Source organism: Pagrus major, chromosome 14 (assembly GCF_040436345.1).
Source record: "Pagrus major chromosome 14, Pma_NU_1.0".
Taxonomy (NCBI): Eukaryota; Metazoa; Chordata; class Actinopteri; order Spariformes; family Sparidae; genus Pagrus; species Pagrus major.
Window position 1 is genome coordinate 4,575,016 of NC_133228.1, and position 12,797 is coordinate 4,587,812.

A 12,797-nucleotide genomic window follows, 5' to 3' on the forward strand; every position below is an offset into this window, starting at 1 on the left:
AGAAAGATCTTTCCTTTGACGCTCCATACATCCTGACAAGTACTTAATCAGGATGTAATCAAACAGTTATCATTTAATCAAACTTTCATCTTAATCTAAGTATTTACAGGTACCGTATGTGGTATGAAGACACGTGCTTGTGGTCACGAAGTCATCTGAACAAACATAAGTTTTGCTGACAGCCTCCTCAAACCTCAGTGAACCTGGAGAAGATTCTTGAAATGTCAGTCGTTGTAGAACAGCCTGAAAACACCCACTCACGCTGCAGTGTATACCTACAGCCTCTCTCTGCATGCCAGCTTACTCATTCCCTCTCTTTCTCACTCATGTTCTGTGTGTGTGTGTTCTGTATCTCAATAATTCAGCAGTGGGGATGAGGCCGGAGGAGCTGCCGGGCTCACCATGCAGGCTCCGCTAAACCAAACAGCAGTGCTAGCTGCAGGCTCTGCAGGTTTTAGCTGCAGCTGGTGCACCACATGTGTTTCTGCCTGCTCTGTGCTGCCTTTAGTTTGAAGTCTGTAAGCTCACATCAAATCAGAATACGGCTATACAGACGTGATAGAATGATGCAGTCATTACCATCCCTGCATGAGTCGGCTCCGATTGTTATTGCAAGGCTCATCAATAAATATTTACGTTGGAGGAGTCTTCTGTAATGGATTCATGTCTGTGTTTCACATCTTTTGTGCTTTACAGCTGTTTGGCTTCTCAAATGTGAAAGACATAATGAAGGCGTGCACAGAAAGCAGTGTTTCTGTTGCTGCAGCCTGAGAGTCAGTCCTCAGCTGTGTGTGTGTGTGTGTGTGTGTGTGTGTGTGTGTGTGTGTGTGTGTGTGTGTGTGTGTGTGTGTGTGTGTGTGTGTGTGTGTGTGTGTGTGTGTGTGTGCGCGCGAGTTCACACGGAAAGTGGACCGAGCTCTTAAGGACGTCCACTCATCTCATTCTCTCTCGGTCTCTGACTGATAAGCCTCAGTAGGCTCACTAGCTGGACCTCCATGTTATTTTACAGTTCAGCAAATTTCATGATAAGTCGATGGAAACTTCCCAGTGTTTTTATTTTTTTTATTTTATTTTTTTTATGTCTGCTGATCATTGCATTAGATTGTCTTACTTACAAAAGTAATGGAAGAAACCTCAGGAAGAGCCACAGAGGAGGATCCCTCTCCCAGGACGGACAGACATGCAATAGATGACGCATGTACAGAACAGAACAACAAATCACAGCTTACAAGTTGCATTGACAGAATATCTAATACAAATTATAATATATGTAAAGTGTGTGGATCCAGGAGACGACTGAGCAGGACGAGGCATCGCCAAGTGGTGCCCGAGCCACACGACCTCCTGTCCACCGTGGTGACCTGGAAGAGGGCAGGCCACAGAGGATAATTAGTAATAGACAGAGAGATCAGAGTGAGGAGGCATCACATTTTACAGAAATACAGATATAGGGGATAGTGAAACAGAGGAGAGCAATGATCCAGCAGAGCCCAGAGTGTGACGATCCAGATCCATCAGTATATGAGGCAGCAGGAGCCAGGAGAGGTAGATGGACCCAGGGGCCCGTGGTCCATCAGAAGGGAGCCTGAATGAAAAGAGAGGAGGAGGAGGAGAAGGAGGAGAGAGAGGAGGAGGAGGAGGAAGCTATAGAGAGTGAGAGAGCGACACATCTTGCAGCTTGTGGGGAAAAGTTATAGAAATGTGATGTTAATCAGAATAAACAGATTGTTTCTCGTCGGCAGGACATGATGTCAATTCTAATACTATAGGTAACTCATTGGGACTGAGACCCACTGAAGAGGCTAGCAATCCAAGTCAAGGACTAATTAAAGGTTAAGTCAAAGAAGTCAGTTTAGAGTTTAGATTTAAAGGCGCCAATAGAGCCAGATTGTCTGATGTCAGCTGGGAGGTTATCCCAGAGGAAGGGGGCCTGATAGAAAAAGCCCTGCAGCCAGCTGACTTCTTCTTAACCCTGGGAACATCAGGAGCCCTGAACTTTGAGAGTGTGATGCACGAGTTGGAATATATGGTATAACATTTTTAACCATGTAAATGGTTAAAAATGTATTTTACTTTACTGACCTGCTGAAGTTGGTGACTGAGACTGAAAACATCATCAGTGGAAGTGAAGCAGAAAGCAGTTGGAAGTTTCCTGGAAATGTATGAAAGAAATAACCAGCTGGTTATTTGAACTGCTTATTGGGAAAAAGCAGAATGTTCTTATTAAATAATGTTGGAGTAATGTTATTGTGGTAATTTGGAAGTCATTTCAGAGTTTCCTCAGTCAAGCCCATCTCCATATCAAGTGACCTCACCTTCTGCTTGACACGTGATTTGACCTTGGGCATCTCCTCAATTACCTCCAAACCTAAAGCAAACCAAAGATGAATATTTAGTGTTCGGTGTTAGCAGTCCAACCCCTTACTCCATCGACAACCTAATTTAATACTGATAAATCCTCATTGATTTTATGTCTACTGAACCTGAGCCAGACTCAGACTCCACTCAGTTTAGTGTAGGTCATCGTGGCTTTGAATGCAAATGTCCCACTCTAATCTGTTGACATATGGCTTTTCTTCTTGCTTCTTATTGGTGCAGATGAGAAAGAGGACAACATCCTGGGAAGTATCCTGCTGCCCAGTTTTCACATCTCCATGCTGTCGGTGGATGACCACATCAGCAGGAAATACGCCTTCAAGGTAAAACACAAGTGTGGAGCTTGAAGGTCACTTCAGTAGGCTTTAATTAGCTGTAATGATGATGATCACTGAATGTTATTGATTATTTTCTCCAACTAGCAGCTCAGATTAAGAATGGTTTACTGGAGGGCTCAAAGGTAGGAAGGAAATTACTAAGTAAGCTACACTCTTCCCCTGGCTGGATAACAGGCGCAGCCGGCCCATTTACACAAACAAGCAGAAATCTAAAGTGTTGATGACTGGCCTCAGGCAGAGTGAAAAACCTGAGGCGTGGTGAGTGAAGGGCGCACATGTTCATTCTGTCCTAGGATAGATTTGTATCAGAGGTAGTTCTGGTGAATATTGAGAGAAATGGTTGTGTACATAATGGAAAGATAGAGCTGAGAGAGACGTTCCATCACAGAGTGAAGTAGGTGTGAATGTCATGGTTGAACACAGACCCTGAACAGAGAAGAGTTCAGCTGCAGCCTGCAGACTCTACAAACCACGCCCTTTTCTTAGCAGCCAATAAAGTAAAGCAGCTGCAGAGTCTAAACCCCGCCTTCTCCAAAACACACCCGGTTGTACAGACTGTGATGGTGGTTGAAGAAAACAGTAGACCATGGCACATCACAAATAAACTGAAAATGTTGTTTAAGGGAGCAATTTCAGAAACTATGAGGCAAAGAAAAAACAATAACCGATTCTATAGCCTTCTTCACACAGAGATTCAGCAATATTTCCACAGCAAAGCCTCGCTTTTAAGGTGCCTTTGTTTGTTCACACTGAACCAGGCAGCGGTGGCACTGTGTCATTTCATACAGCATGCCGACATTGCACAACCAAAGAGGCGTGGCGGTACACATCATGACGTCTGTGTGTGAAATCAAAAAATGAGACTGTTTATAATCATACGGATGCAGTTATGAAGTGTTGTGATTGAGATCCTGACCCACCAAACATCCTGGAAAGTGACAAAGAGAAGTTTTTTGCTCTAAATGACATAATTACATAATCACCATCAGTAAACAAGACGCTGTCAGACTCTCACTCACGGAGAGGCATACAATATTTATGAACATGAAAATTTAGTTTTTGGTCTCCTCTGTGTCCTAGTGAGCCTACGAACCTAGCACACACCTTCTATTGGTTCGGCTGCAGATGGATGCACTTGCCCTATGCAACATCTGAAAGTTACAGAAGAGTATAAGGGCCAGGGGTGAGAAAAAAAATGTCAGGAGGAAGTTTTTTTTATTTTCATTATGCACTTCAAGAATAAAGTCGAAATGTCGAGAATAAAGTTGACATTTCAAGATTAAAGTGGACCTTTTGAGACCACATCAAACAGTGCATATGACTGCCTCAACAAAATGCCTTGTGGAGATGAACTGGTGAAACTGTACTTCAGAATCTGCTTCAGTAACAAAGACATTATTTCTCTTAAGGCTCATAAACACAGTGGAGCTGTCAGTATTAGGACTTTGAAGAGATTGTGCTGAAAATTTGGTCTGTTCAGAAAGAAAGACCACACACGCATGAAGAGGTGATTGAAAAGAAAAAAAGAAATTGAAAAGATGTAGTAATGGCAGAGACCGGCTGCTCGGGCAGCTCGCAGAGCTGTCAGTCGCTCCCTGAACTGGATTTGAGGGACCAGAAGAGTTGACTTTATTTTCGACATTTCAACTTTTTTCTTGAAGTGCATAATGAAAAAAAACTTCCTCCTGTCATTTTTTCCCCCATCCCTGGCCCTAATACTTTTCTGTAGAAAGGTGTGTGGGAGGAGGTTGTTTCTGACTGGCTTTAACCAGTTACACCCCGCCTTTCCGAAACCCCGCTGTTCCGAAAATAGACTTCCATTCTTCGTAATGGCGTGGTTTCCCATTTTTTCTAAAGACCCCGCTATTCCGAAAAGGCTATTGGGGAACCCCTGACCCTGACCCTAACCCTAACCCTATTGGGAAGTAATTGGAACTTGAAAGTCGGATTCGGAACAGCGGTGTTTCGGAGTGGGGGTGTTTCAGAGTGGGGGTGTTTCAGAGTGGGGGTGTTTCGGAGTGGGGGTGTTTCAGAGTGGGGGTGTTTCGGAGTGGGGGTGTTTCGGAGTGGGGGTGTTTCAGAGTGGGGGTGTTTCGGAGTGGGGGTGTTTCGGAGTGGGGGTGTTTCGGAATGGAGGCCGTCCCCGCTTTAACCATCCAATGAACAGTTCTGATGGAGTAAACTTGTACCTTTGAACACAGTAATGAACACGTCTCATTGGTTTTATCCGAACACAAACCAACATTTAAACAGTTTGTGATCACATGTGGGAACTGTCTTGTGAGGAATCTCCAGTTGTAGCATAAGGTCAGTGAAGGTCGGTCAGTGAAGACAGCTTTGGATTTTGGTCTCTGTGCAGGAACGTACCAAATTTGCCTCACTGTGACAAAAAAGACTTTGGGATTGTATGCATGCACATGCACATTCACGGTGCCAAAAAATAGCTCCATCATATATAACTCACCCTGAAAGCACAGACTGTTATTTTTAGATGTTTGAGTTAAAGAAGGGAGAAGTAGGTGAGCCGTGAGCTGTAGAGTTGCTGGTAGGTGCAGTTTTAAACTTTGGACAGAGTCAGGCTAACTGCTCCCCCCTGCCTCTAGTCTTAATGCTAAGCTAGGCTAACCACGTCCTGACTCCAGATTATCACAGATATGTGTGAGTGATATCCATCTTCTCATCTCAGAATCTCAGAAGCAAATGTAACTGTTCTTTAAGGGTGGCTATGTACTGTGTTTACATGAAGTCTAGTTTGGAGGGAGGACTTGATGACTGCAGCTTCTGCACTGAGCCTCGTCTGTGCTCATAGACAACAGAATCTAACACGTACTGTACACACACAGAGGAAGCTGTTAGTGCGACACATCGCTGTCATTTTTATTTATGCAGCTTTACTGATGCCAAGATACACCGAGGAACCTTGAAGACTTTCACACGTAGGTGTTTTCACACTTGAGCTGAAACACACATGGGGAGCACACACACAACCACACTGTACACTAACACACTGCTCTGCCAACAGGAGTGATGTAAAGGCTCCCTGCTGCTATCTCAAGGTCACCATCCAGCACTGTTTCTCACACCGCTGTTTCATCTCCTCCTGCTCCCTTTCTGTTTATCTGTGTCTCCTCCTCCTCCCATTTATCTCTCTCTCTCACTGTCTCTCCCCCCCGCCAGGCCACTCACCCCAACATGCGGACGTATTATTTCTGCACCGACACAGCCAAAGAGATGGAGTCCTGGATGAAAGTCATGACTGATGCTGCCCTCGTACACTCTGAACCAACCAGAAGGTCAGTACTCCTCAAAGGGACCCATCCACACAGATATCAGGGGTGTATATTGAAATCTAATACACATTTTCATAGTCTCCAGATTTATTAAGTAAGTATTTTATCATCTCTCTAGACACTGCTGAATTGGGTTTCATGTCTTGGGGCATATTTTGTTTCATGAAGGAGCTTATGTTATTGACACTGACTAACAGAACCATACTTTTAAAAGCATTTGAGCCAAATTGAAAACAACCAAATAGCACTTAAGATGGTGCCGTGTCCTGAGCTCCTTTTTCTTGTTTTATTTTATTTTATATTTGTTTGTTATTCTGACTGTCTCCTCCATATCATACAAGAGGATATTTTGCACATCACATCGTTGGTGGACCACACTTATCAAGCCAGATCAATGAACAATAAGCAGCATCCATCCATACCTGCTAACGTTAGGCTGTGTAAAAGAGGGAGATTTTCTTTGGTGTGGGCAAATGGCCTTCCTTCAGTGCCCCTGCCCCACACATCACAAATTAAGAGAATAAATACAAGGATGGGAAAATAAAATAACTTCTTTTGTCTTAAATTTATAGCAAATTTTTAAAAAGTCATCAAAAAAAACCATCTGAAATTGACATCACTAAGAGGAAGGTCTCGCACCAAGTGGAGTGAAATTTGGAAGTGTATTTCTTCTTCTTCTTGGGACCTGCTTAGTGAAGAGTGATGGATGAGTGCACACTCACTTCTGCCTCTGGGTTAGCTGTCCCACACAGAAACTGAAAACACCTTTCGAAAAAAAAAAATCACTTTTAAATTGGGAAATCCATTTTAAAAAATACCAATTGGGAGCACAGCAGGACGGGGGTTACAAATGGGTATGGCAGGTATGGATTGCATTTTGCTGCATCTGGGAAATGGAGGTGTGAAAGGAAACAAGGGACAGGGTCCTGGTCAGGTGAGGAAACATGCAAACCAGCCTCCTCTGCTGGTCCATATATTACAACATATTTATTAAAGTGACACATTTATCCAACTGTGCCTTCAACTGGGTGAGTACAACAGATGAGATGAATCTGTTCTCCTACTATAGTCTGTTTGTAGAACATATGTATATAGCCTTCATTTACCTTCATTTAACCAGCAAAAGTCTAACAGAGCTTCATCTCTCACACATTTATGAATGACCTAAATCTGCATGTATGTTCTCCTGAGTAGACCCTGACCAAAAACAACTTGTTAAATTCATTTCATTTCCTTTTCTTTTTTTTCAACTTTCATTTAATTGGCTTCTCGTAGGCTAGTAATTTAGCAACTTATTTACACTGAAGAACGATTACTGATAGTGGCTAACGTTAGCCAACAATCTGCATCAACGACCGAGGGGACACTCTGAGAACTCTGTCCATTTCAGATTGTATTTATGGACATATTTATAGCTAAAATGCAACATAGACAATCTCCAATATGTTAACAGAGCCGATAACGTTCGTACTTATCATTACTAAGGTCTTAATGATTTGTTTACAACTAATCTGATGGCCTGACTGCTTGTTTCTGTGTTGTAGTGAAGTCACCTTGTTCCAAGAACTCATAAATTCAGAGATAATAAAGTTCAAATCTTTTTTCTCCACCCTCCACAACAATGTCCCAGCACATCAAATCTTGGCGTGACGATGAAGTCAGCCTGTGCCCCGAACCTTTGTGGCCATAATCTCTCACTGTCTTTAACCCAATACCCATTGAGCCCTTCTTCCTTTAGTCCTGCGCTGTCAGGGGTTTCTGGCTGAGATCAGACAGGAGCTGTGACAGAGGTAGAAGGGCTGTCAGAACAAACACAGGACTTCTAAAACTTAAGGTATCTTTGAACTCTCAGAGAAAACTCTTTCCTTCATACTTTGTTACATTCCTTTCTTTCTTTCATCCCAGACTGGACAAGTTGAAAGTGGACCAGCGGACACCTCAGGAGCTGAACAATTTACTGAACCATAGAGTCCTAACCCGGCCCGAGATCCAGAACAACGAGCGCAACCGTGAGCCTGTGCGACAACACTCCCTATCTCGAGTTGATGACAAACGGCAAAAAGAGGTAGAGAAACACAACGGCCAGAGGGAGCGTGAGTACTACACCTTACAGAGAGACGGGGAGAGGTACTCCCTAAAGAAAGACGGTGTGAGCTACACGGTTCAGAAGGATGGAGAGAGGTATCTCCTCCACAAGGATGGAGAGAAGTACCTGCTGCGAAAAGACGGGGAGAAAGCCTCGCTGCAGAAAGACGGAGAGGTGTGTGCCATCCACAGGGATCTGGAGAAGTACGCTGTAAAGAAAGTGGACGAAAAGTACACTGTGACGCCGACAGAGGACAAATACGCTCCGCCTAAAGATGGAGAGAAGTACCTGCTCACGAAGGATGGAGAAAAATATGCACTGCAGAAAGTAGGAGACAGGCACATGCTTCAGAAAGATGGACAGAAGTATGTCCCTCAGAAGGAGGTGAAGAGACAACTGTCATTAAAGGAGACAGACAGATACAGCACAATGAGGGAGACTGAGAATAAATATGGGACCATACAAGTTGTGGACAAATATGGCACTCTGAAGGAAGTGAAGAAATACAGCACGCTACGAGAGGGGGACAAATACGCTTCTCTCAGAGACGTAGAGAAGTATGCTACGGTCCGTGCTGGGGATAAATATGGCTTCCAGAGAGAGCCGAGTGCAGAGCGGGCTCTGACTAAAATCAGCAGCATCAAACTGCAGCCAGCTCAAGCTGCCGCCATCGCAGCAGCAGTGTCTGCATCTCGCCAGGGACAGGCCAACCTCAGTGTCCAAAAGCCCACGCAGGTCAACGGCTCGGGATCCACGGTGGGGGAGCAAACCGGGGACTGCACCCCGGCGGAGGTGGACGCCAGCCTGGCTGGGGGTCCAGGGAAGTCCCATGCTCCAGTCCAGGAGCCCCAGAGTGGCCTGTCCAGGACCAACTCCATGCAGCAGCTGGAGCACTGGGTCCGTACACACAGGAGAGGACTGGACGATGACACCAGGAGGTAAGACTGAGTGTGTGTGTGTGTGTGTGTGTGTGTGTGTTTTCTTAATTGTACTTGTATTTGTTGCTACCATTTGGGTTATAGAATGTCAAAATGAGTGCTTTTTGTAAATATGGTCACATAATTACACTTGGTCAGAGTTCACTGTGTCCTGTTTCAGGAGGATGGTTTGTAGCCTGACAATCAGAGAGGATTATTGTTTTTTGTCACTTCATTCGCTCAGTCCAACATTGTGTTATATCAAAGTGCTTTGGGGCAAGAGAAGGGTGGCAGGGTAACAAGGGGGATGCGTTTTGGTCATTGGCATCACCTCCTGTCTCCCCCCAGATCACCTACTGGCAGCTGCCTAGGAGCTGTTTCCTTAATGTTTTTCACAGTTACCAAAGAGACATGTTGATGAATACCTGCAGTGACTGATGTTTGGCTGTGAAACATCGTAGTTTTTATTATTATTTATGTGATTATTGCTCCATTGCAAAGCATGAACTTCATAATTAAGGACAGACCATTACGCTCAACTTGGGAGCTTGTTGCTGTGTATAGAGAGCTTTATGTGCTGCGGTGATACAGACACAAGAAATATTGAGACAAATGTACTGTACTGTATGTTGGAGAGAGAGAGTCCACTCTGACTTTCAGAAAAGATTGGCTTTGCATAGTGGAGCTGCTTTATATTGTGGCAGCAAAATGTATTAACTGGATTTCTGTATGTGTGTATATGATGTTATCTTTGTCACTCAAACAAAAGTGTGTTTCCAGCACAATGCACTTTCACTGCCATTTCAACCTGACACACAGTCATGGTGGCCAATATGCACCTTCTGTCTTCACTACAATCTAAGGGCGAGCTTTCAACCGGACAAGTCTTTTTTCAAGACTGTCATTACATCTCGCCCTCTCGCTCAGCGTGTATCTTACTCTGTCCTTGCCCTGACCTTGTGAACTGAAGGGAGCTTAAAGCTTTTTGTGTCACCACAGATGTGTATCTCATTTGGGAGTGCTGGCGTTTAGCTGGCGTTTAGCCGGCGTTTAGCCGGCTGTACCGAGGAACGCAGCGGAACAGAAGTGCAGAGCAGCGATGCTCCGTTTGCTCTCAGCGCTTCCCCTCTCCTTCTGCTGCCATGAATAAGTCATGGAAATGAGACCATAATGAGAGCAGAGCAAGCTGAGGGCTGCCGAGCCACATTTGTCATCTTTATCGGCACTCGGTGCAAAGAAGGGAAATGGAGAAACTTTGTTGTAGGACTGTTTGTTATGTTGTTAACACAGAGTCCTGCTTCTGCTAACAGTCATATCATTTTAAGTGAGCGGAGGTGCAAAGAAGATTTTTGGACTTTTGATGAAGTTTGTGAGTCATTAATAATTGCTGGAAATGAAGTCATAATCTCGCTAACTCCCAAAAATTTGGAGAGCATTCAGTCTGTCTCATTATTTTGGTATCAGCAAGAAAATCTTGTTTGTGGTGTATGTAGTAAAATAAAGAAAAAAAGAAAATCAATTAACTCCCCCTGGAGCACAGAAGTGATGTATTTTGCAGTGCTGATGTCTCCTTCAAAGGCCCGAAAAGGAGGACCGTTCCCCTGGGCGGTATATTGGCAGTGCTATGCTGTCTGATATAGTGTTTCATATAAGTGGCACAAAGGATCAGAAAGCAATCACTTTATATTTGCATTCTCACCTTCATTCTTATCTTCTGTGATACCATTATCAGTCTATGGTGTCTTACTTTAAGAAGCAGAAGCCATTTAGATTGTCAAACAAGTGATTATTAGAAATTATTTTTACAAATGGATCAAAGATTTTTCATTTCCTGGGAATCAACATCACTGAGAACTCATCTTGGACATCACCACCCTGGTGAAAAAGCACAGAATAGGCTCTACTTTATACGGAAACATAAAAAGGCTAGATTCCACAGATTCTGGTCAACTTTTACAGAGGAGCCACAGAAAGCATCCTGACTGGAGACATCAGAAGCATCAGATACAGAAGTATCTGCTGCCATCTGACAACAGATACAGAAGTATCAACTGCTGTATCACCAGACTACAGAGCAGCTTCACTCCACAGGCTGAGAATTCATGATCAACACCACACTCTATAAAATTCCTTCTGGTGTTATAACATGACTGTTAAATGAACCTTTTGAAACTTTTTTCAAAGTCAGATGAAACATGTGCAATCATGATATGCATGCAGTCCATGCAGACAAGGGTATTAGCTTGTGTCTTTGGTGAATGTAAAGGTTAAACAAGATGAACGAAGTCTGTGCTGCTCTACACATCCAGGTGACAGATGGTGATGGGCAGTCAGAGTGACAACGACCATAATACATCTGCCTGTGGACTTATGAGGTCAAAGCCAGTCCTAGAGAATCAGGGCACCCATTTTATGATTAGCTGCTAATAGCTGTAATGATAACGAGCTCCTCATTACTTCATGCTCTCAGGTCAGAGCCAAAGTGAAAGTGAAGCAAAGTTCTGTTCACAAAAGTGGTTTGATAATTAAAGCCAGTCAAGCACACCATACATGTCAAGGCACACACATACAGATAATTAAGCTGGTTCCTATTCAGTACTCCCTGATTACAGGCACTGATCACTGCTGCTGAATAACAGTGAGCGCAGGTGTTTATGTGGAATGTATTTCATGAGATGCATTCCTTCGGCCCTTGTTTCTATCCAGTGTTCTTCACTGAATTAGGAACTGTAATGGAGTGAGGCCTAAATGTCAAGCAAATCACGAATCAAACCCATGAGTTTAATATCAGAGGTTGTTGTTGATATCTTGAATGGTGCAAAGGAAGTAAACGTCTTTCTTACTTAAACTCAACAGACATGTTTTCTGCTCAGCTCGGCTCCTGCTGCTACAGAGGGAGGTCTGGCCACTGCAACTTTCATGAGTCACTGACTACTTTAAAAAATGACTCATTCATTCATGAATGCAGTTATTTGCACATTTATTAGTTTTTGAAAAGTTCAATTGATTCTGCTGCTGTCTTCCTGCATAACTAAACAAGATACAAATCTCTGCTGCCCAGCAGTACTTTTGTACCTGACCTGTCTAACAGTACAGCAATGTGGCCTGGCTTCTGTGTCTTATTTGTTCTGTTTGTGATTTAGGAACTAAATGTTTGGTTTCCTCTCTGTCAAGTAATTGGCTGCAATTCAAACAGATTATTCAATATTGCCCATGACAACAAGTGCTAGGCTTTGTCTGTGAAATCTGTGGGGATTACTCATTTCTCATCACTTTGTCTGTTTCCACTCCCAGTATTACGTCCTACCAGACCTTACCCAGGAACATGCCCAGCCACCGCGCTCAGATCGTGCCCCGCTACCCAGAGGGCTATCGTACGCTGCCCCGCAACAGCATGATGAGGCCCGACAGCATCTGCAGCGTGGCGGGCTCCGTGTATGATCGGGCCCTCCGTCCCGCCTCCACCACCACCGTCACCACGGCGGAGAAGAGGAGGTCGATGCGGGACGACACCATGTGGCAGCTGTATGAGTGGCAGCAGAGGCAGGCCTTCTCCCGGCAAAGTCTGGCTCAGCCAACAGGTACACATAACACAGAATGATATAATACTACTTCATGACTGACCTTCAGTAAGAGTCTATTCAGTATTAGTAGTGCTCGTATTGTGCTAGTATTCAGTAGTGCCCTCTGTGTTGTGAATTTTTAAACCATGAAGGTTTCATTTTGTAACATCTGCCCAAAGCCATTGTATGTCTTACATCATCTCACTATGAAGTAAATGCTAACAACC

At 44.0% G+C, this 12,797-nt stretch overlaps 1 protein-coding gene across 1 annotated transcript in view; it reads left to right on the forward strand.

Moving 5' to 3' along the window:
• The window catches only part of LOC141008430 (pleckstrin homology domain-containing family A member 5-like), a 236,955-nt gene that overhangs the window by 187,432 nt on the left and 36,726 nt on the right, over positions 1 to 12,797 (forward strand). Inside the window, exons 9-12 of the mRNA XM_073480795.1 lie at positions 2,599 to 2,699; positions 5,892 to 6,007; positions 7,910 to 9,028; positions 12,302 to 12,588. Of these exons, the coding sequence (XP_073336896.1) occupies positions 2,599 to 2,699; positions 5,892 to 6,007; positions 7,910 to 9,028; positions 12,302 to 12,588 (1,623 nt within the window). The remainder of the gene's footprint in view (positions 1 to 2,598; positions 2,700 to 5,891; positions 6,008 to 7,909; positions 9,029 to 12,301; positions 12,589 to 12,797) is intronic.